The following is a 24,886-nucleotide window of genomic DNA, read 5'->3' on the forward strand; positions in this document are numbered from 1 at the left end:
TAATATACTTAAATGAAGGCAAGAGACAAAGATCCAGTAATTCTACTTTTAGTTGTTTAGCCAAAGGAACCCAAAAGAGTAATTTGGAAGACACATTTATATGTTCATTGCAGCATTATTTACAATAGCCAGGATATGGAAGTAACCTGAGTATCAATAGATGAATGAATAAAAAGGAAGTGGTAATGTACACAATGGGATGTTAGCCATAAAAAAGAATGAAATTTTGCCATCTGCAACAATATGGGTGTATCTACAGGGTATAATGCTACGTGAAGTAAGTCAGACAGCAAAAGATGAATACCATATGATTTCACTTATATGTGAAATCTAAAAAAACAAATGAATAAACTCATTGATAACAGTACATTTTGATGGTTGCTAAATGGGAGGTCAAAAAGGGGAGGGAATTAAGAAGTACAAATTGTTACAAAAGAGTCATGGGGCTGTAAAGTATAGATACAGGGAATATAGTCAGTAAAGGTGTAATAACTATGTACCGTGTCAGATGGGGTACTAGCTTTATTGTGGTGATCACTTCATCAGTTTATATAAATGTCTAATCACTATGTTGTACATCTGAAACTAATGTGTGTCAACTGTAATTGAAAAATAAAAAAAAACATTTAAAAAAGTTTATACCCTTATTTGTATACTATTTGTGTTATAAACATAATGTGTTTAACTTGTGTTGATAGTTACTAGGCACAAAAATTAATGTTTCTTTTTGTCTTTCAGTTTTTGATTTATCTAGATTAAATCTTTTTTTTTTTTGTATTACAGTCTTGGCCCTTTAGTGAGTAAAGTGAAAGAATATCAAGTAGAGACAATTGTAGATACCCTCTGCACTAACATGCTTTCTGATAAAGAACAACTTCGAGATATTTCAAGTATTGGCCTTAAAACAGTAATTGGAGAACTTCCTCCAGCTTCTAGTGGTAAGCAAGATCACTTTTTTCCCTCTATTTCCCTTTTACATGGTATTTATTCTCTACTCTATTATTTCTCCTGGCCAGGGAGGGAGAGAGGTGTCTACCCTAAAGATCTATGTAAGCTTGCCTTTGAACAACTAAGAAAAAAAAATCCGAATATTATTTTTGCTTAAAGATAAATTCAGTTTTAAATAAATATTATTTTGATTGGATTTAAGTATCTCATAGAATATCAGTACTGAAGGATTTTTATGTTGGTGCAAGATTTAATATTTTATGTACTACGACTACAGAGTAGAGTTAGGCCAAGCTATGCAATAAAGGAAAAGATAACCAAAACTGTGAGTTATTTCTGATTAGCTTTTATTTTCAATATTGATTTTACTTTGCATCAGAATTTATGATGTGAAACTTTTAATTGACACTGTTAAGACAGTTGTGAAATAGTTCAGTTTACTAGTAACTTTAAGGTTGAGCTTCTTAAAGCTACTTGGTAATTAAACTAAAATTAATGAAATTGTCAATTAATTAGCTTTTTGCCCCTGACAGAAATATTTAGATAATATAGAAATTTAGAATTGGTCTTAACTGATAACCTGTTGACTGAATTATCAGGTTAAAAGTTTTTGTTTCATCTGCAAATGGAGTGAAATTATCTCCCTATTTCATGGAAAGATATAGATTGGTGATGTATTCTGGGTGTCCATATGGGAGGTCCTAATAATCCTAGCTTGTTAAGTGAACTAAAATTCAGAGATGACTTTAATTCACTCAGTTTAGATTGCATGGTTGGGTGAAGATTCCAGTCTATTTTCTTTTCATCTAGAGCTGATGCTTTTTCTGCTGTATCATACCAATGTTACTTTACCCATATTAGTTATTTCAATAAAATATTTCACCAACTCTGAGGTATGTTATTTTGTGTTGTATTAGCTATATCGATATTTTCCTCATTTTTTTTTCCTTTCATTAAAACGTGTTTATTTTTACCTGATTTCTGGTTGTTAACCATTCAGAGTCTTCCTTTCAAAATTCCTTGCTTCTTTTTTCTCTCATTTTTTAACACATATCTACTTTATAACCTTGATTTATGAGTCTTCTGGAACATTTTTACCTTGTAATGACGTTATGGAAGCTTTGGATTGGAAAGGAGTTTATTAAAGATTACAATTTTTTTTTTTTAAAGAAACCATGTCAATCATTGTTTATTTATTTATTTTTCCTTTTTTCTTTTGCTGTGTTAATCACTGTTTTTTTAATTCACTGAAATTTAAAAGTCTAGATTACTAGTAAAGAGGAGAGAAAAATCTCATTGCTCCCTTTCAAGCACGTACAGTTACTACTGGCTTCATTGTTGGCATTCGTACCAGTGCATAGAAATAGTTGTCCAGTAGAGCCTACTGAAAACGATACTACTTTCAGTAGGTCATGTACTACTTCTGCAGTTATTATCTCTAATTTTTGTTTATGTCTAATTATTTTATTGAAAAACAGCCTGTTTCGAAATACATTTTCTGACATGGAAATCTTGAGTTGGTCTCATAATCAGGCTTAAAGTTGTTGAATATTTGGCAACTTCCATGAATATAATGTGGAATTCAACATACTTGCCTTGAAATCGTTATTGATTTTTTATTCATGCAGGCTCTGCACTAGCTGCTAATGTATGTAAAAAGATTACTGGACGTCTTACCAGTGCAATAGCAAAGCAGGAAGATGTCTCTGTTCAGCTAGAAGCCTTGGACATTATGGCTGATATGTTGAGCAGGTAAACATGCCTATTGTCTGTATTACTTATAAATATTATGTTCATTTATTAAAACCTGTTCTAATAAATGTAATAAAACTTGGTCTAAAATCTTTCATGTTTAAATTGTGGCTCTTTTATAAATATGTGTGGTTTGGAGTGAGGGGAGAAATAAGCTAATTATATTTATCTTGTAATAGTGTGTAGCAAACATGATTTAAATATTTCAGCACAGTTTTTATGTTTTGTTTTACACTTTTATATTCTTGAATATAATGATAATCTCTTAGATAAGATGTGCCTGTAAGTAGTGGTAAATTTTCTAGTTAAAATAATGCTGTTTGTAAACTTCAGCAACCATGTTTATACTACATGTTTTTGGGGAGGAAGGAACTCGGCTTTATACATCTGTTGCTTTTCTTTCCTATGGAAGTCAAACTTGGGAAGATAAAATGATCTAAGCAACTCCTAGGGGAAAATACTTTAAAAGACCTGTCAATTTTAGTTTATCCCTGCTTCTCATAATTATATGTCATTATTTGTGTGTTATTTGTGGCTAATTTACTTCAGCTTGAAAGTAATCAAGTGCCTTCTTTTACATATTTATAGTAGAAATGAAGAGCTGTCATCATGGCACAGAAAGAGCTTATACTTTACTATAAGAGATTAGAACACAAATGGCTATAATATAAAAGGCAGGATGGGAATATAGTGTGTTTTGGGGTTTAAAATGGAAGTATCCAAGAAAGTGTGTTGTGGAAAGACTGGCATTTGTATTTAGACTTGAACAGTAGGTAGGGCACAGGTATGTATGCTCAGGTATAGAATATATCAGCATACAGTCTTAGAGTTGAGAAACATTGTATTCTAGTTTCTCAGAATATAGAATTAATAGAAAAGTAATAGGAAGTCATTCTGATAGATTGGACTCATGTTGCAAAGAGGGAGGAATTTATACTCCATTTGATAAGTAATGAAAATCGAGTTACGCTTTTTGTCCTCTGTATGCCTTGATTACTAGCATTGTACTGGCACGTAGATGTTTGACTGCTATTGGGTCATTGAACTGCACGTGTGAAGTGATTCATATGAGAGGGTTGGACCAAAAAGATAAGTAAAATTTAGTGTCTAAATGTGTAGACGAAAGACAATAGGGAGAGAGAGGGTGGTGGTCAAGAGATGCTGAGATTTTGAGTGTTGTGAACCCCTAGAAAGCTATAATAGAGAAAAAGCTACCAATAGAGAATATTAATTTAAGAGATCTGGAAAGGGGAAAAGTGACAAGATCATTGGTTTTCCTTTGATTTTTGTGGGTTTTTTTTTTTGTTTTTTGTTTTGTTTGTTTTTGATGTTCTCTCAAGCCTGTTGGTTGGATATCCTATAAATGGGCATATAGTTTTAGATTCCAGAAGATAATTTAGGCGTACAAATTTCAAAACAACATTCACTTAGCTCAGGTTTTCATTTGGGTTGGTAGAGATAGTAAGAATTTAGTTTTCATTCTGAATTTGGAATATGTCATGTAGATTTTTACTGTTTGAATACATTGAATTCAGAGGCCATACATTTCAGTAATGCTTAGATATCTTGAATTTATTCGTTGTTTTCTTTCTTATTTTAAGGCAAGGAGGACTTCTTGTTAATTTCCATCCTTCAATTCTGACCTGTCTGCTCCCTCAGTTGACCAGCCCTAGACTTGCAGTGAGGAAAAGAACTATTATTGCTCTTGGCCATCTGGTTATGAGCTGTGGAAATATAGTTTTTGTAGATCTTATCGAACATCTGTTGTCAGAGCTGTCCAAAAATGATTCCATGTCAACAACAAGAACCTACATACAGTGCATTGCTGCTATTAGTAGGCAAGCTGGTCATAGAATAGGTAAGAAATGTTTAAATATTTTAAAGTTTTCTTTAAAACAGTATTCACGAATGTTTTTAAGGACCAATATGCTTTTCTTAGGTGAATACCTTGAGAAGATAATTCCTTTGGTGGTAAAATTTTGTAATGTAGATGACGATGAGTTAAGAGAATATTGCATTCAAGCCTTTGAATCGTTTGTGAGAAGGTAAGTTTTTAAGGTCTTTATTTTTCAAGTGAAAAATTTTCTTCAGAATAGAATAATATTTAAGATCTAGATTAGGTGGGTAAGGAGAAATGGGTTATTTTACAGAGAATCAGGATTTGGATCTTAGATGTGTTTTAATTAAATTCTTATCACACTAATAACCAGTTGGTATTTGGACTGAATAAAATTTTATATTTTAAAATATAGTCCTTATATTTATTATTAAATGTTTCCTTTTCATTGTTAGGCTTTATTTTTAAAGAACTTAGGAAAAGTATTTATAATTGTCTTCTGGATTAATTTAATAATGTAGTCTATTATGAAGAGCAGCACCAGGATAAGCCACCCTTTAAACACCATCTGGTCAAAAATTTCATGTCTTTTCAATAGTTTTTGAGATCTGTCACTTCCATTTTGTTAGGGCAGTGATTCTCAATTTGGAAACCTTGGTTTTAATAATAAAAGCTGCATTTATGTACTGTAAGGGGCCATACTGGCTTAGTAACAGTTTTTTTTCCTTTGACTAGAATTGTTAGTGTAGTAGCACAGTACAGTGTCTTGAGACTTCAGTAGTTGTAATCTGCAACAATTCCTTGCCACTGATGGTTTTTAGTAGCTTTATAGTCATATGAAATAGTTAAAATTGGAAATTGTGAAATTAATTTTCATCTTTTTAATTGAGAAACACAAATTATTCCTTTATTTTGAGATATTTATATGTTCTGTCTTTTCAACATATAGCTAGAAGACCAAACCTAGGTGAATGTGCACTGGCGCTTCCACAAATAATACTAGTTGCTAAAGAGCAAGTTCATCTGAGCTTAGTCTTATAGTCATATGTTGAGAAGATACGGCTTACAGTAGTACCTGCTTATCCGTGGTTTCTCTTTCTGCGATTTCAGTTACCCACTGTCAACTGTGGTCTGAAAATATTAAATGGAAAATTCCAGAAATAATTCATAAGTTTTAAATTGCACACAGTTTTGAGTAGTCTAATGAATCACAGCATCCTGCAGGATGTCAGTCATCCCTTTGTCCAGCATATCCATGCTGTATATGCTACCAGACCTTTAGTTAGTAGCTGTCTTGATTATCAGATCTACTGTTGCATGTTGCAGTATTGCGGTACTTGTGCTCAAGTAACTCTTATTGTACTGAATACAGTCATGTGCTGCCTAGTGATGGGCATCTGTTCTGAGATATTCCTCGTTAAGTGATTTCATTCTTGTGCAAACATCACAGAGTAAGTACACTTACACAGACCTAGGTGGTATAGCTTACTCTACACCTAGGCTGTATGGTATAGGGGAGGAAAAATAATTTTCTCTCTACCTTCTGGGTTCTTGTTTGAGAACTCCCTGTAATAAAAGATTAACAAGAGATAAGCAAACAAAAGTTTAATAACATGTATACCTCATGTCTACATGGGAGAGACCCACAAAAACCAAGTAACTTGTCAAATGGCTGAAGCCACCCCTTAAACACCCTTTTCTTCAGCTGAAGAGAAAAAAATGTCAGGGTTTAGGGGAAGTCAGATGTGGGATGTTACAGAGAAAAGCACAATAAACAAGGGTAAGGTTGTTATGCAGAGGAGTCCTTGCCTTCTGCATTGACACAAGTTTCTAGAGATAAGGTCATCCTCTTCCTGGTACAGCCAGGGAGAAACCATTACAAATAGAGATTTCCCTTATAAATGTAAACGTCTTTTACAAAGGGTAACTTCTACTTGGTTTTCAAAGCTTCTCCCCTTGTCACTATTTCTTAAAATTAACCAGCCTAGAATAATCCTTATGCCAAAGACATATTTTGGGTGACAGATCCTGTTCTCCTGTAGCTCCTAGGCTACAAATCTGTACAGCATGTTACTGTACTGAATACTGTAGGCAGTTGTAACAGTGGTAAATGTCTATGTAATGCTTTGTATTAAGACCTTATATCATTAGACTATAGTTTTTCAGCTCCATTATAATCTTATGAGAACACTGTCATACATGAGGTCCATTATTGACTGAAAAGTTGTTATATAGTACATGACTAGTGGATCACAAATGGAAGAGAAGTGATGCTGGCAATTCTGATATGCCAAAGAGAAGCCATAAAAGTGTATGTATGTGTGTATAGGAAAAAACAATATATAGGGTTTAGTATTATCTGCAGTTTCAGGCATCCACTGGTGAGGTATTGGAACTACTGTATACAAATTTCTATACTACCCACATTAACCTTGACATTCTATTTATTATAAAAATCATCCCCACTTCAGAGATGTTAAAATGTGAAGGTTAAAGTTCATCTTAAAATTGATATAAATAAGCGTAATTTGAAAAGTAAATCTTTTAAAACATGAAGCCTATGTGAGAGAAAGATGTAGGGTCATTAATGTTGAAAAGGCTAGGAACCACCTTACTTGCTATATTAAAGTAGAAAAAATTTGGAAATAAAGCAAAATTTGGCAGGTAATGAATCAAGGACAAAAGTACAGTTACTCAAGGCAGCTTTTGTTTCTTCAGATGTCCTAAGGAAGTATATCCTCATGTTTCTACCATTATAAATATTTGTCTTAAATATCTTACCTATGACCCGAATTATAATTATGATGATGAAGACGAAGATGAAAATGCCATGGATGCAGATGGTGGTGATGATGATGACCAAGGTATTTCAAATTAAATAGAAGAAATTTGTTAAATTTTCATGAATGACTCAGTGTTACAGGTGGAGATGATTTTCTCCTCAGGAAATTAGTTCTACAGAATGTCTTGGGATTAGTAACCATTCTTTTTATCACATTATTTCTGACCACAGTCTCTTTATGGGTTATCTTATAAACCCTCTGATTGTTTGATTTTCCTATGGTGTCAAGTGATTTCTTTGAATCGAACTTTTATTCACATTGTTTAAAAAGCTAGGACACATGATTTTATAAATATTTGTGTTCTAAAGGAGTTTATTGTGTTAATGATTTTAAAGGGTTAATAAGCAACTTATTACCCACAGTGAGAATCTTTAACAAAAATACAATCATGATCATTTTTAGAGGTTAATTTTTGTGTACATTTATAAGTTAACTGCATCTGTGTAAGCGCTAGTTCTTTATAAACTTATCTATTGCTATATATGTTAGTGAAAAGTTAGAAAACTAGTTATGAATATCCATTCACTTTCTGTATTAAACGATAAACTTCTCCTGTGATTAATAGCCTAACATTAAAACTTCTCTTTAGGGAGTGATGATGAATACAGTGATGATGATGACATGAGCTGGAAAGTGAGACGTGCAGCTGCTAAGTGCTTGGATGCTGTAGTTAGCACAAGGCATGAAATGCTTCCAGAATTCTACAAGACTGTCTCTCCTGCGCTGATATCCAGATTTAAAGAACGTGAAGAAAATGTAAAGGCAGATGTTTTTCATGCATACCTTTCTCTTTTGAAGCAAACTCGTCCTGTGCAAAGTTGGCTGTGTGACCCTGATGCAATGGAACAGGGAGAAACACCTTTAACAATGCTTCAGAGTCAGGTTGGTTTAAATATATAGTTTTGAAAGCCATGCTAGTAAATGTGATCTTGTAAATTGTGATTTTATTATGGAAATGTGAGTTCCAGAACATCTTTAGAGAAACATATCTGGGATATGTTTGTATAGTAGTTTATTTTTGTACATATTATGTTACTTGTAAATAGTTTATCCTGATTGAAGTTTTCCTGATTTTACTGGATAAATAAGAAAACAGTTTTAAGATTCAGTAATTTTTATTTTCGATAGTAACGGAGGTACCTTAGAGCTGTGGAATCACATTACTTATGTTCACAACTGGCTTCATTTCTAATTTAGCTGTGTGAAATTATAGAGAAATTAGTCATTTCATTAAAGCTCACTTTTCTCCTTTGTAATAAGCGTTTCCTTAGAAATGTCCACCTACAGTAGTGAGGTGATCTATGTAAACATTTAAATAGCACCTACTGCATAGTAAGTATTTATAAATGCCAGCTCTTATTAATAAAGTACATATTTTTAACTTTAGGACATCTTTTCTCAGATCCTAAACATTACAGCAGAATTGCTCCCATTCATTGACTATTTAGTACATGCTAAGCATTTGTATACATTACAAAACGTGTTAGCCAGATTAAACAGTTAAACTGGGTGAGGGGATATACATACCATATCTGGCTTGTTTTCAAGTAGTACAAAATAAAATAATTTGTGGTGAACTTAGAGATGAACATGGAAGAGGAATTGGAGAAATAACTGAGATGAAGTATATGAATGATATAAGTAATTGAGTGTGTAGAAGTTAGGTAAAGTCACAGGAAATTCTGATGATACTGTGATGAATCAGGTGTTTTCTTTTGTCTCTAGTTTTCAGATCATTATTTGATGTGATGTGTAGCTGTATCCTGGTATCCATAAGATTTTATTAGTAAATACCCTATTTAAGTTTTACTGACTAACAAGACATTAGAAAGTTTAGAAGCATATATCTTTAAATCATACTCTTCTTGCTAGCATGTAGCTACATTTGAAGTGAGATTGATTTCACTGTAACAACAAACTATAAAAGCAAAAATAAGGACCCATTTAGTGGTTTCCTTTCCATAATTTGTCATTTTTCCTTTGATGCTTATCTGTGCTATTTATGTTTTGAAAATTTTAGTTGAAAATTTTATTATTTAGTTTGATTTCTGTTCAGTCTTTTGCATTTCATAATTAAAAACTAATCAAGGAAGATTATTTTGTTGCTCTGTAGAAAGCTAATGATAGCTTTTGTATATTAGTATAAAGCAAATACAGTTACAAGAGACAGTAATTGATGCAACCAAGTTTCTAGTCTTGTTAGCAGTTAGTGGAATTAAGAATTTAACAACAAAAAGATAAATTCTCCCCTTTCTCCCCATCCCCTGTAATTTGTTACATAGATAGCTGAACCAGCTAATGAGTGTATGATAATTACAGGTTCCCAACATTGTTAAAGCTCTGCACAAACAGATGAAAGAAAAAAGTGTGAAGACCCGACAGTGCTGTTTTAACATGTTAACTGAACTGGTAAATGTATTACCTGGGGCCCTAACGCAACACATTCCTGTTCTTGTACCAGGTATGAAAGAAATAGTAAATCACTTTTGGAACTTACTATATACTTTATTAAGATTTAGATAAGCGTAAATGTTTCCTTCAAAAGGATAATTTATGACAACTTAATTTGTACATAGAACTAACTTTTTTAAAGAACCATCTTGAACACCTAAAGTTAGGAATTTGCAAGTAAAAATTTAAAGTCTTATCCAAAAATTTTTGGTTCTACTATTCATCATAGATTGTGGAACTTCTACTTTAGAGATAATATGATAAAGCAGAAACCAGCAATATTTTAGGAATTAGTTTTAAACTTTTTCTTACATAAAACTATGCATAAAAATTATTGAATTTTTTTTGTTGTTGGCTTTTTAGGGATCATTTTCTCATTGAATGATAAATCAAGCTCATCGAATTTGAAGATTGATGCTTTGTCATGTCTGTATGTAATCCTCTGTAACCACTCTCCTCAAGTCTTCCATCCTCATGTTCAGGCTTTGGTCCCTCCTGTGGTGGCTTGTGTTGGAGACCCATTTTACAAGATTACATCTGAAGCACTTCTTGTTACTCAGCAGCTTGTCAAAGTAATTCGTCCCTTAGATCAGCCTTCCTCGTTTGATGCAACTCCTTACATCAAAGATCTATTTACCTGTACCATTAAGAGGTTAAAAGCAGCTGACATTGATCAGGAAGTCAAGGAAAGGGCTATTTCCTGTATGGGACAAATTATTTGCAACCTTGGAGACAATTTGGGTTCTGACTTGCCTAATACACTTCAGATTTTCTTGGAGAGACTAAAGAATGAAATTACCCGGTTAACTACAGTGAAAGCATTGACACTGATTGCTGGGTCACCTTTGAAGATAGATTTGAGGCCTGTCCTGGGAGAAGGGGTTCCTATTCTTGCTTCATTTCTCAGGAAAAACCAGAGAGCTTTGAAACTGGGTACCCTTTCTGCCCTAGATATTCTAATTAAAAACTATAGCGACAGCTTGACAGCTGCCATGATTGATGCAGTTCTAGATGAGCTCCCACCTCTTATCAGCGAAAGTGATATGCATGTTTCACAGATGGCTATCAGTTTTCTTACCACACTGGCAAAAGTGTATCCCTCCTCCCTTTCAAAGATAAGTGGATCTATTCTCAATGAACTTATTGGACTTGTGAGATCACCTTTATTGCAGGGAGGGGCCCTCAGTGCTATGCTAGACTTTTTCCAAGCTCTGGTTGTCACTGGAACAAATAATCTAGGATACATGGATTTGTTGCGCATGCTGACTGGTCCAGTTTATTCTCAGAGCACAGCTCTTACTCACAAACAGTCTTATTATTCCATTGCCAAATGTGTAGCTGCCCTTACTCGAGCATGTCCTAAAGAAGGACCAGCTGTAGTAGGTCAGTTTATTCAAGATGTCAAGAACTCAAGGTCTACAGATTCCATTCGTCTCTTAGCTCTACTTTCTCTTGGAGAAGTTGGGCATCATATTGACTTAAGTGGGCAGCTGGAACTAAAATCTGTAATATTAGAAGCCTTCTCATCTCCTAGTGAAGAAGTCAAGTCAGCTGCATCTTATGCATTAGGCAGCATTAGTGTGGGCAACCTTCCTGAATATCTACCATTTGTCTTACAAGAAATAACCAGTCAACCCAAAAGGCAGTATCTTCTGCTTCATTCCTTGAAGGAAATTATTAGCTCTGCATCAGTGGTGGGCCTTAAACCATATGTTGAAAACATCTGGGCCTTATTGCTAAAGCATTGTGAGTGTGCAGAAGAAGGAACCAGAAATGTTGTTGCTGAATGTTTAGGCAAACTCACTCTAATTGATCCAGAAACTCTTCTTCCACGGCTTAAGGGGTACTTGATATCAGGTGGGTACCTAGATTTTCTTTAAAAGATTTTGTTAATTATTAGTAGTTGGTTGCCTTAAAAGATGCCTAATATGGAAGTTAAAACATTCCTGTATCTTGTTACATGTAGAATCTTTGCTTTATGTTGTAATAGGGAGCCATATTTGAATGACACTTTGTTGTTTAAAAGGATAAAGAGTATAATTAGATAATGGTTAAATAAATCTTTTCTAGTGTTCATTATATTTTTATGTTACTCTTGTCTTAAAATGTGGAAGACAGGTGTCTCTTGAATTAATATCTTGAGCTTGCTAGTAATAATTATAATACTAAAATTGGTGCACTTACTCTTTAGTTCAAATGAAAGATCGTGGAAGAGTTTTCATATTTACCACTCTCAGTCCCTTTAGGCCAAGTAGAAGGTAATAACTGCCATTTATTCTTAGAAATCACTGTCTTTTTAAATAAAATACTTGAAGATATTATAAGCTATTTATGGATTTAACCAATTAATTTCCTTTTGTGAGGGCTAGATCTTTCACTGCAGCTTTCCCAGGCCCCCTACTTCCCAGAAGAAATTGTTTCTTTTGAAATCTAATGAGATTATGTTTCCTAAGATGAGTAAACTTTGTTTCTGTTCTGTTAGTAGTCTGATAGCAATAAGAAATACCCTTCTTGACCAAAGAGAACTTTAAAGAATTGAAGACACTAGTGGTATTTGAAGTGGTTTGAGAATGATAAAGATGGCCATGGATTTTAGTAGACTTAACATACCAATAGATTTAAATTTATTTTTAATCAGGTTCATCATATGCCCGAAGCTCAGTGGTTACAGCTGTGAAGTTTACTATTTCTGATCATCCACAACCTATTGATCCACTATTGAAGAACTGCATAGGTAAGTGGAAACAAAGATAAACATATTGATTAACTATTTAATAGTTAATTGTCAAGAAATGAATTGTTTCAATAACTAAAAATATCACCAAGGAACTAAAATGCTTTTAGGGGGTTGGTAAATTTTTCATTAGAAAGATAATGGATAACGTATAATCTTATATACTCATATCTTATATACTTATATTCTATCATCCCTTAGTTTGAAATTATTACTAGATAATTTTGCAAATAACTGAAATTAGTTAATACACTAGGATGTCTTTAGAGTCCACTACACATTTGATGATTATATTTTGTGGATGACCTAAAATAATTAATGGATAAAGGAAAAAGACTGTAAACTGGGAAACTGAGGCTCTTGCCAAAAGTCATACAATTGACAAAGTAGTTTGGATGACTCTAAAGATCTTTGCATTATAATTTCTCGCCCACATTTGCAAGAAAATCAGACATATCAGTTTTAAAGTGGCTGGGTGTTTCTTTAGCTTTTTGTCCTATGTTAGGTTTCAGTTTTCTCCTTTTGTATGGTTATCCTCTTGCCAATTCATATATTGTTAAATAAAGATACAAATAAAAATAAGGCTTTTAGAGGCACATTTTTCTTTGTCATCTGATAAATTGTGTACTTGTTAACATTCCATCCTTTATCAAGCAATGGATCTGTCCTCACCTTGTTTATCATATTTTTAACTCTAAGGACAATCATTCAAGTTATTAATTCTTGTGCCTGCTGTCTCCATCACTTCCCTGTGCAGTCCACTTTTTTATAAAGTATTTATAAGAGTAATTAGGAAACTTTTTGGACTCTAACTCCATACCTTCTGTATTATAGGTGCTTAAGAATAGGTTATCAAATCCACTCACATTGAGATGTCATTTACCTGCTGCCAAAGGAAACTATATAGTTCACTTAGTATTTCATCTTATTCTTCCATGGCTCACATTGAAGAAACAATAATAATACCAACAATAATAAGTATCAATTTAGAAAAAAATATAATGTATACTTTATTTTAATTACCATAATTATGTGTTGCTTCTCTTATAATTTTTCAGGTGATTTCCTAAAGACATTGGAAGACCCAGATTTGAATGTAAGAAGAGTAGCTTTGGTCACATTCAATTCAGCAGCACATAATAAGCCATCTTTAATAAGGGATCTTCTAGATACTGTTCTTCCACATCTTTACAATGAAACAAAAGTTAGAAAGGAGCTTATAAGAGAGGTAAGCTAAGTTATATTACACTTTCTCTCAGCTATCTTTCACTTTTAAGTATATCCACACATTTTTTCTTTTTTCAACAGGTAGAAATGGGTCCATTTAAGCATACAGTGGATGATGGCCTGGATATTAGAAAGGCAGCTTTTGAGTGTATGTACACACTTTTAGACAGTTGTCTTGATAGACTAGATATCTTTGAATTTCTAAATCATGTTGAAGATGGTTTGAAGGATCATTATGATATTAAGGTAAGATGTTCGTGCCTGTTTATAGAATGTTTTAGAAGACTTAGCTACCATGACTTATGCTTGTAATTTACTTTTGTGTATTAAGTGAGAAGAATTGGTTTGCTTGTCATGATTTTATTAAGTGTTATGGACTATAATATGCGAAAGTAATAGTGATGCAGTTGTAACATCAGTCGACATACAGGAAAACTCCAGGAACCTTTTCATTGGAGGAGGAAGTCTAAGTGGATAGAAAATTCTAAGAAATTCTCTGTGCCAGCTTACTTAATGCATAGTCCCTAGATCCTTTCTCTGCAAAAAAAGAGTCCAGACAGGTTTTGCTCTTCAAACTATAAACTGTGCTCTTTTTGGCCTGTCTTAATATTGTGTTGCAGTTATTACCCATGGGGGTTTTCTTCGTTTCTTGGCTAATTCTTTTTGGCTGTCTTTAGGGCTGTTCTTCGTGATAACTATATTATTTACCCGAATGAGGGATTTTTGTTCTCCAGTCTAATATACTGTTTAATATCAAGAGTTTTGCCAAAGGATAACATGGAAGAACTGTATACTGTTTTCAGATGCTCAAAATAATCTGTAGAAACAACTGGAGAGAAACCATATCCTTTTAGATTTAGAGCTTGAACTTTGCTCATAACTGCTCTTTGTTTTCCTACTTGATCATGTCTGTTTTAAATTGAACTTTAAGAGTGATTTGAAACATGGAAAGATAGTGCATTGTCTCTTTTTCTTTCCCATTCAGGACGTTTGGTCAAGCAAGCAAAAGTGGTAGTTGAGCAGTAGTAATTCAGCCAGACTATCAGAACTCCAACTTTCATGTTTCCATATTTGGCATTAACTTGACTCCTCCCAGAATCTCTTAATAAGAGCCCCAAGGAAGTGATAGGATCCTCCTGTTTAATTCTACAGTTTATAGTCCAAGAGAAAAAGATTATGGATTACTATGTTGTATACAGATGAATCTGAATAACCAGTCTTTTTGTTTTTTAGGAAAATCTTAAAAAAGAGTAGAAACTTATAAAGCTTTTCTCCTAGTTATTTTCTTGTTCAATGGTTTTCCATTTTGGTACACATGAGCTTTTTAAAAAATACTAAATTTGTGGCACTATCCTGACAGGTTAAGTAAAAATCTCTGGGAACGGGGCAGAAGAATGGGTATCTTTCTAAAGCTCCCCAGTTCTAATGTGTGGCCAAGATTGAGAACCACTTTTCTAGTTCTGTACACTTGGACCACATTATAGGTAAGGTCTTTCTCGTACTTGTAACTAAAATTCCTCAGATAAGGTTTGAGACAAATCTATGAGAGTCCAATGGCAAATTACACTAAAAAGAAACTTTATGGTATGCGCTAGTTATTTACCTTTAAAAGCTTTGTTAGAATTTGGAATTTTGTCTTCAGAAAATAATGCAAAGTCTAAATTTTGTCTTTTACTCCTAATAGATGCTAACATTTTTAATGTTGGTGAGACTCTCTACCCTGTGTCCAAGTGCAGTACTGCAGAGGTTGGACCGACTTGTTGAGCCATTACGTGCCACATGTACAACTAAGGTAATCATTGGTAGACATCACCTTAGGCCAGAGTTGGTGTATTCAGGATTCCTAGTCGATTCTGTACCGTAGTTTTCCTAATTTAAGTGTGCTAACGGTATATGTAGCAGTTGATTTTAAAAGTTAACCTATGGAGTGTAAATGTTTTAGAAAATGTAGCACTATTTAATGCTATTCTTAAAAGTTTTTACTTATCATAATAACAATGTTTATTTTGAAGTACTGGTATAGGATAAAGTGCGCTAGGTCCCCAAAAGAGGAAATATTTAATTCTGGTGGAAGTGGGGGATGGGAATCATAGAAGACTTCAGATGACAGTGATGACATTTAAAATGGATCTTGAAAAGTCAGAAATACTTTTAGATTCAGAAGGTAAATGGCATTTCATTACATGAATTCATGCACAGAGATGTCAGTACATGATATGTTTGAAAAATAATGAATGAATGGGGTATCTAGAGGAATAGTTGTTTTTTTGTGGAGCCAAAGTAAGACTTGGTAAGCATATAAGGCTCTGGTTCACACTCTTTCAACCATGATGGCTCTGGATTTTCTGGTTTTATAATGGGCTTTGTGTAAGATATTTCCTTAAAAGAATAAGAGACAAGCTACTGCTAAAAAGAAGTTTAAAAACAACTGTGCTTAGAATATAATGTGACTTTTGGACCTATGCAAGAGTAGGTTTATTTACCAGAAATTTCTACGTGCTTAAATTTTGTTTGTATAAAGAGCTGTCTCTTGTAGCTTATAATATAAATTTACTCAATGTTACAGGTAAAGGCAAATTCAGTAAAGCAGGAATTTGAAAAGCAAGATGAACTAAAGCGATCTGCCATGAGAGCAGTAGCAGCACTGCTAACCATTCCAGAAGCAGAGAAGAGTCCACTGATGAGTGAATTCCAGTCACAGATCAGTTCTAACCCTGAGCTGGCAGCCATCTTTGAAAGTATCCAAAAAGATTCATCATCCACTAACTTGGAATCAATGGACACTAGCTAGATGTTCAACATGGGGACCATTACACTGACCATATGATGCACTGAATCGAGAGGTTAATCATAAGACATGGAAAGAGAAGTGTCTAAAAGCTTCAAAATGTTCCACTTTTTTTTCCTTCATGAAGACAGTTTGGCTTTCTTCCATTTTTGTTTTTGTAACATTTATTTCAGAAATGTGTATTTCCATAATCCAGAGGTTGTAAAACCACTAATGTTTTTAGTGGTTAGGGCAACAATGGAAACTAAAAGTTAGGATTTATGGAATATGGAGATAGGGTCCAGGATCTATTTGCCCTGTAATGTTTAGGATTAAAATGTTAAAATTTTGTGACCATGAATTTCTTTCTTTTATAAAATTTCTCTTATTTAAAAATCAAAAATTCTGCAAGACAAAAACCATGTTTCTTTTTCTTGTATAACTTTTTGTTTCAGCAATATAAATTGATTTTTAGCTGGCAGATAATATCTAAGATTTGTTACATTTCAGAAGGTTTGGCAGTTTAAAAAAAGATAATGAGGTGTCATTTTTTTAAAGTATGGGGATTAACACTGTCCCTGTTGCACACACTAATTTTGCATGAGCAAGTTTACAAATATGTATTGTCTGTAAAGCAGCATGTGCAGATTATTCATAATACAAAAGTTAAAATAAGTATTGTATTAGTGCAATTTGCAGATATTTATTTTTGCACAGAAAACATATCTGGAGAGAGAGGGGGGAGTAAACTTTTGAAACTGGTTTTCTTAACACCAGTGTGAATTTACAAATGTTTTCAGCAAATCAAGTCACAACAATTTGCCACTTTTTTCTATTATACATTTTCTTACACATTTAAAATTTGAATATTTAAGTACTCAGTTTTTCTCAGTTACCATTTGTGTGTGTGTGTTTCCCCTTAGAAATTCTAAGGCCAGCTTTTTTTTTCCATTCCCTTTGGATTCCTATGTCCCTTATCAAAGGATACAAATACTGTGTATGCTTTTAAGTTTTATTTTTATGAAAATTCTGACGCTGGCTATCACAGGTTTGTTAGATAATAATAGTATTTTCTTTTAGTTGAGTTGGATTTTTACCCCTTTCTTGTAGAGCTAATTTACATATCGTATTGGGAAGCATTGACTACTTTTCCTGATTGAGGGGGTCTGTGCTAGGGGAAACAAAGCTTTGCAGTACCTTCTATTGTAGTTACAATTTTATTTAACATACCTTCAGTGAACTCATTTCACACTGTAGCCTCTTTCTTCAAATTTGTGGTGCTCCTGTAACAGTAAGAACTATAACTTCTGAAATAAAGACATCTCCTAATGCTGTGCAAAACATAGTTTACATGTATTGAAGGAGGCAGTTGTTAAAGTTAGTGACCAATTTTAAGCAATCAAAACTGCACCCTTTATTTTTGAAACTGTGAATTAGAAATACTTTTCCTGCTGTATTACTTGCTTTAACATCCAAATACGCAGTGATTTGAATTGATAACATACTGTACTTATTAGATTAACAGCTTGATTTCAAATGTTCAGGTGATAATGCATAAGATTACCAGTAAAGATTTTGACTAGTACATAGACATGGAACATTACATGAAGTTGGTGCCATTTCAAAATGTGGCAGGTGATAATCTTATACCATAATTTGCATAAAACTGTAATAGAAATTTATTTTGAGATGTTAGTATATTATGTACTATACATTACCGTGGTATAGATGTTGTGAATATATTTAAGTATTTGGTTTCACAATAAATTACAATACTGCAGGCTTTAGGACCAAATAGGAGACTGACATGCATATGTTGTATGAATGTCTTAATTATCTAAAGTTATATTCAAATACTTTTCATGTATTGGATTTCTTTTTTAACCTTCCAAGATACTTTTTTTTTTTTTTTGGCAAGATGGCTATTTTTAATATAGCTGAAATTCTTTCTTTTAATACAAAAGGAATAGTCTGCTCTTTCTAGTAGTAGATACGGTGTATGTATATATTAATGTATATTCACATACATAAAATTAGTAACAGAAGAATACTCAAATTTTAAATGCTAAGTCACACTGATTAACTCCCTGTTTCTCATGGTGATGATGTCCTGCTACTGGAGTGGAAGTTGCCAGGTGCGAAGTCCAGTCACAGTCTGCTACTCATGCCGTTTACTGATCTTTTGAGTATTATTAGGAAGTTCTGCTTAGCATTTCTATATATGTAGGTTCTCAGGGGATCTAAAAGTTAAGAAGAAAACAGTTGTTTGCTGATTTTCTTGAGGATGTTTAAATTGTTTAGATTTACTTGATTTATTAAAGAAAGCTCAACATGGGGTTATATTTTGAGGTTAGGTTATTTTACGAAACTAAGGCAGAAAGGAAATTTGGTAAAATGGCAATGCCTAACCTAAAAGTTTATTTAAAAAGTCAATAGCACTGAATGATAATTTTTAAAATGGTCATATTAATGATATCTAAAGCTTAATTCTTGGGAATTAGAATTCTTAAAAAGTTGGAATACGTGAATTCATCAAATGAATATTTACGTAATTTTTGTGTAATCATAACGAAATCAGTCATTTTTTTACACTTTTGTTGGGTAAATGGTACAGAAATAACGGACGTATCTAACCAGTTCTAAGGGATGTTCTTATACCTTTATATCTAGTTTCGTCTCAGACATTATGGATTTGATTATATTGGTATGATTGAAGATCAAAATAATGAAATATACAAAATCCTCAGTCATTGAAAACTTCAATTAACTGGTTAAGTAATAAGCCTTGTAAGCTGTATTTAGCTGCATGACAAAGTATATAGTAACACCTCACAATTTAAAAAGTTGAATATTTCTCCCACATTAATTTTATCAAAAATTTAAATTGGTGAAATTAACTGCCAATGTCTAGGTATGTTTAGTAAATGTTTTGATATTAAAGGGCTTAAAAATTTTAGCAAATTTTGGATTCTAGCTCTATCTTAAACTGAATCCTAATTTTCAAACCACTGCCACTCAAGATTTCTGTTTTTGAAATCTTATATAATCCTCTAGAATCAAAATGAACAATACAGTAACAGTTCATTTCACTGCTTGGAAAACGGCTATTCTGGTTTTAACTGACTTTTCCAGTTAATTAAATGAAACAGATACCTTTGGTTGCAAAAATGGAACACAAGGAAGTATTTGGTGGCAAGCTGCCAAAAGCTCACCAGATAACACCATTAAGAAAGATATACACTAAAATTACATATTTCCCTTTACAATAGTTGCTTTATTTTCTTGCTAATACTAGAAAAATAAGATTTGTGAACACTTGTTATGTAATTTAGGTTAAGATCTATCAGCAACATGTTTTTGTTCTATGTAACTTAGCTCAGTTCAAAATGGGATTAGTTTTTCATAAGACATCATAAAAATCAGCTGCAGTTAAAACTACGGAGGGGAGTATTGCAGATAATTCTACCTTTTCTTTATTAGACCCTGTAATGTGAGTGTGTTAGGTTTCAGAATGATTTTTGGTAGAGGGAGTCTTTATACTCTGACCTCTTCATACCTTCTTATTATGATTTTAATTGATTATCGGTGGTTTTGGCAAATTGAATTGTTTTCAATTAGGTCTTAGAAGAGAAAAAACTTATATTCTGTGAACTGAATTTTTTTTCTGGAATAGAGAGTATTGAAATTAGTGTATTTAGCCATTATCAGTGACTAAAATGCACACCGAGTGATTTTATTCTAAAATGCTCGCATACAAAGGTAAAGAATTGTACTCCAGAACTGGTTAATGTATAAAACCATGATAACCTCATGTTATAATAGGCTGTAATAATCCTACTACTCTGAAAAGCTGTTTTACTTGTCACAGACATTTCACTTTTCCTATAAACCCACTCCTTACTTAGGTAAGGGCAGCTTAAATGTGTGATGGTAGCTTATTGTAATCTTGTACTTTTAAAAAAGAGACAAATGTGCATCTTGCTTGGCCTTCCTGAAAGGTCTGAAAAATAAACTCCTGGTTCCTTATTCTAGAAGTAAAATCCATTCTTTTCTCCAGAATTTATACTTTAATAGGAAAACACATTTCCTTTTTAGTTCAGGATTTCTCAACCTTGTCACTATTGACATTTTGAATTGGATAATTCCGTCATGGGCTGCCGCTCTATGCATTGTAAGGTGTTAGCTCCCATGGCCTCTTTCCATGTTGATACCAGTAGTGACACCACCACCCCCAGGTGATCACCAAAATTATCTCCAGCTATTGCCAAATATCCCTAGAGGTGTGTGGGGTGGAGCACAGAATTGCTTCAATTGAGAACTGTTTTAGAGGATTTTGTTTCTAGCGCCTCTAGCCAACTGAGATTATATACTTGTAGGAGTTTTCAGACATTCTTAAGTGTCAGTTCTAATCAACCCCTTTTCTTTCACCAATTAGAAATGTCACGATTTAGTGAAAATATATTTCTACTGTTTACTACTATCTCCTCTGATTTAAATGGATAGTCCTTACTAAATCATTTAACATACTGTTTTTCTATGGCTATAAAATGCTTTCTGCATTCTTAATAGAAATATGAGTATAAAGGGACTACTATAAAGGGAAGCATGAGGCAGTTTGCTTTGGAATCAATGTACTTTATTAAGTTTAGGAACAGGAGCCATGAGCAATTAGTGCATTTTACTTGAATTCTTATAAAAACAGTAAATAGGTTTTCAAAATTATTCATTTACATTTTCTTCAAGAAAAGTTTTGTCAATTTACTTTCTTGAACTAGTACGGGTAATTTGCTATTTAGCTATAATGTTTAAAGACATGCCAAGTAGTGATATTTTGTGTAATTCCTAAACAATATATATTTGAACTTTGAAGGCAACTTATTAAGCTGACTAGCAGATTTTTGCTGCTTTTCTAGGAATAGTTGATGTTTGGAGACAAGATGCTTTATGAATCTTGATGCCCACACATGGGATTTTAAAGACTGATGGTGGAAGGCATGTGAAAGAAAAATAACCACAGATTGCCTGTTCTTTGAAACAACCATTGAGCAAGTGAGTAATATTTCAAGCTTCTGAATCATTTCAGTCCCATTTGGGAAAATTGGCATAAGCAAAAATAAGTTATACTTTTACATGATGTTACTGAAATATTAATGAGACTGATTGGTCAGCAGTTTGAGCAAGTCTAGATTGCTGAGTTTGGAAACCTTGAAAATCAGTCCTTAAAATCTACATTTAAAACATTTAGAAATGTGTTTCAGTATCAACTGTCCTCTGAAGTACAATCAAGTATTATCAGATGACCACATGTGGCCACTCAGATGAGAGGCCCCACTGTGATCTGTGTGCTACCATAGCTTGTGCTCATATGAGCTCTACATGTCAGGATTGATAGAAAATTTATTATACCTCATTCTTGTAAATGGATCATCAGAGGCAAAGCTAATTACGTTTTTCCCTCCTTCCCTTGGTACCTATTTAGTACTGTGGGCTTGACTATTTGCTTGTCTAAGGGGAAGATACACACTAGATAATTATTAAGTAGTACTGCAATAGGAGGAAATACATGGTTCTGTGTGATTTGTGGCACAGAGGTTCCTGTCAGGACAAGCCTAAGCTTAGGAAATTGTGTACTCTGGAGTGAGAACAGAATTGGCAAAATTATAGAGATGAGGTCATGGTGTATTTGGAAGCTGAGTATGGCTGTAGTGTAGAATATAAGAGAGTAGTGAGGCTAGGAAGGGCAGGTTATAGGTGGCTAGAAACAGTTTGAAATTAATTTCAGGGATGATGGCAAGCCATACAAAGACTTAAAGGCAGGCAGTCACGTGATCAGATTTGCACTTTTGAAAGATTAGTTACAGTTTAGGTAGGAAAGAAGATTAAGACATTTACTGATAAATTAGGACATCACTAGGGTAATACAGGTGAGAGCGAATGTTATGCTGAACTAAGGTAGTTTTGGAGTGGAAGTCAGGATGTTTGAGATAAAATCGACAGGACAGCAATTGATTGGATATTGGAATTATATTCTGCAATACAAACTCCCCAAAATAGGTATAGAACTTAATATTCTACATTTCTATTGTGTGTAGCGTAGGTTTCCCATCTCATGGACCCGGGACGACCAAGCTACCTTTTGGAATGTCAGTTGCTGTGACTAGAGAATCACAGTTGTCTCCTAGTGCTTTCCCCTGACAGTGACATTTACCACCTCTGATCACATTTTGATAGGCAAGAGAAGTCACGTAGTCGTACCTAAGAGCGGAACACTTGTTCACAAGGATTTGATGACAACTATAAGAGTCGAGCTGTGGAGTCATCTTTTTTGGGGCAAGGGAGTAGAGGAGTTACGTCACATTCACACTTCACAACTTAGATGTTCCTCCTTATTCTTAGAAATTCTTTTCAACCAACCTGCCGCTGTGTTTCTCTTAAGATCTTCCTCCACTCTGTTCCAATGTCTGACTCTTCTCCCTCTCCCTTCACATTCTAAGTGTATTTTTCCAAAAAAATACAGCAGTCTCACGAAGAGTGCCAGCAGTTTAGGTGTTTTCTGACATGTGCTTATGTAGATACCCTTATTCAATATCCTGACCCCATGATTCTTGCTTTTATCAACCTTCATCCCTACTATTTGAACCAGCCACTCTGAAGTCTACACCTTGGATATTTTCATCCAAAGCTGTCTGAACATAAACTCCAAGATCCTGTTCTAACAATTTGTCAAGTTCTGTTCTCACTTGCTCTGAACTGCAGTCTGTATTTCCTACCATTTTCTCAGTCCCTCCTTGCCTTCTGTCTTTATCCAATCTTGATCTGATTGATTTTGTAAATGGCTTATTCACAAATCACTTGTCCTTTTATTGCATTTAGGGGTGTTCCCTCTCCTAGCCCCTAAAATCTCCCTTTAGCACTTAACCCTCACCTACATAGCCAGCAGACACATTTCATCAATACCATTAAGGCTATTATTTCTGTTCTACCCCTTAAAAGTCACATATCCATTCTCATCCTCATATCCTCATTTCAGACATTGATTCGTTATCCTTTACCTCTCTCCCATGTTTTGGTTAAGTTGGTCCTCCATCTCTCCCTTTCATTTCAGTACCACTTCCACTGGTTCTGTCTGCTGGATTCTCAAAAATACACTGAAGTCTCACCTAAAAGCTTATTTTTGTTTTATTGCATCTTGCCTGTTCACTTCTTAACCTATTCTAATCTGGCTTTCATTCCTCTGTTGGTGATCATAGCAAAACAATTTGAGTGAAGTCTTAGATGGCACAATGGCCTTCAGTCTTTTTCTTAATTGAACTCATTGATACTAATACTGTTGATCACCCCCTTCATTAGACTACCTGTTGCCTTGGCTTCTAGGACTCTTCTGTCTTCTGGGGGTTTCCTTGTACTTATGAAGCCATTGCACTTTAGTTTCCCTTAACTATTGTTCACTAGGGCCTTCGGTACACATGTCTTGTCATTATATATAGTCCTGGGTCATCATCCATTCTTATGGTTTACATGTTGTTCTCTGTCTTTACGTCTGCTGATGGCATCCCGTTTACCCAACCACTCAAGCTAGAAATCTTAGCACAAGTTTTGGGGCAGAATAACAAATAACAAGGACTCTGCTGCCAGACATCACCTGTGTTTGAATTCTGGCTGAATATTAGCTGTCTGATTTGGGTAAATTACTTTGCCTCAGTTTCCTCTTCTATAACATGGGGATGAAAATAGTAGGCTACCTTGTAGGGTTATTGTGAGGATTAAATAGGAATACCCGTAAAACACCTAAAACTGGTATAGTAAGTGCTATATATTGTTAGCTTTTACTAGCGTTCTGCTCATTTCCTATATCTCTCGGGTCCTTCCCTCCCCGCCCCCCCACTACTTTTGGTTCAAGATCTCATTTCCTCATCTATGTCTGGACTGCAAATACCTAACTGGTATTTTTGTGTTCATTCAGCAAGCTAATTTATTGAGCACTTTGTTAGGTCCTTACTGCCAAGGCTGCAAAGGCAGGTGAGAGTACCTGATATAAAGAAGTGTACTGGTTGCCATGAGAAAATTGACTTCAGGAAGCACTATAAAACTCTACTGTATGAGAAATATACACAGGAGACAGAAAGGGTGAAAATGGAAGATATGCTCCATTCCTGGCTGGGGCAGGAAAGGTTCAGATCAGAAATGAAATGTCTTTAGATAAGAGGTATTTCTTAGTGGTTTTTAAATGACCATGTATCATAATCACCTGGAGGGCTTGTTAAGACAAGATCGATGGGCCCCACCTCCAAAGGTTGAGATTCAGTAGGTCGGTTTGGTCGGAGTGG

General features: G+C 34.1%; 1 protein-coding gene across 1 annotated transcript in view; it reads left to right on the forward strand.

Moving 5' to 3' along the window:
* CAND1 (cullin associated and neddylation dissociated 1) overlaps positions 1 to 20,585 on the forward strand; it is a 40,428-nt gene extending 19,843 nt beyond the window's left edge. Inside the window, exons 3-15 of the mRNA XM_039865946.1 lie at positions 784 to 938; positions 2,577 to 2,700; positions 4,302 to 4,558; positions 4,640 to 4,745; positions 7,256 to 7,401; positions 7,970 to 8,262; positions 9,700 to 9,841; positions 10,195 to 11,688; positions 12,470 to 12,565; positions 13,624 to 13,793; positions 13,874 to 14,038; positions 15,477 to 15,584; positions 16,359 to 20,585. Coding sequence (XP_039721880.1) covers positions 784 to 938; positions 2,577 to 2,700; positions 4,302 to 4,558; positions 4,640 to 4,745; positions 7,256 to 7,401; positions 7,970 to 8,262; positions 9,700 to 9,841; positions 10,195 to 11,688; positions 12,470 to 12,565; positions 13,624 to 13,793; positions 13,874 to 14,038; positions 15,477 to 15,584; positions 16,359 to 16,583 — 3,481 coding nt within the window. The 3' untranslated portion in view covers positions 16,584 to 20,585. The remainder of the gene's footprint in view (positions 1 to 783; positions 939 to 2,576; positions 2,701 to 4,301; positions 4,559 to 4,639; positions 4,746 to 7,255; positions 7,402 to 7,969; positions 8,263 to 9,699; positions 9,842 to 10,194; positions 11,689 to 12,469; positions 12,566 to 13,623; positions 13,794 to 13,873; positions 14,039 to 15,476; positions 15,585 to 16,358) is intronic.
* The last annotated feature ends 4,301 nt before the right edge of the window (positions 20,586 to 24,886 follow it).

The sequence above is a fragment of the Pteropus medius genome, unplaced genomic scaffold (assembly GCF_902729225.1).
Source record: "Pteropus medius unplaced genomic scaffold, Ma_sr-lr_union100, whole genome shotgun sequence".
In the NCBI taxonomy this organism is placed as follows: domain Eukaryota; kingdom Metazoa; phylum Chordata; class Mammalia; order Chiroptera; family Pteropodidae; genus Pteropus; species Pteropus medius.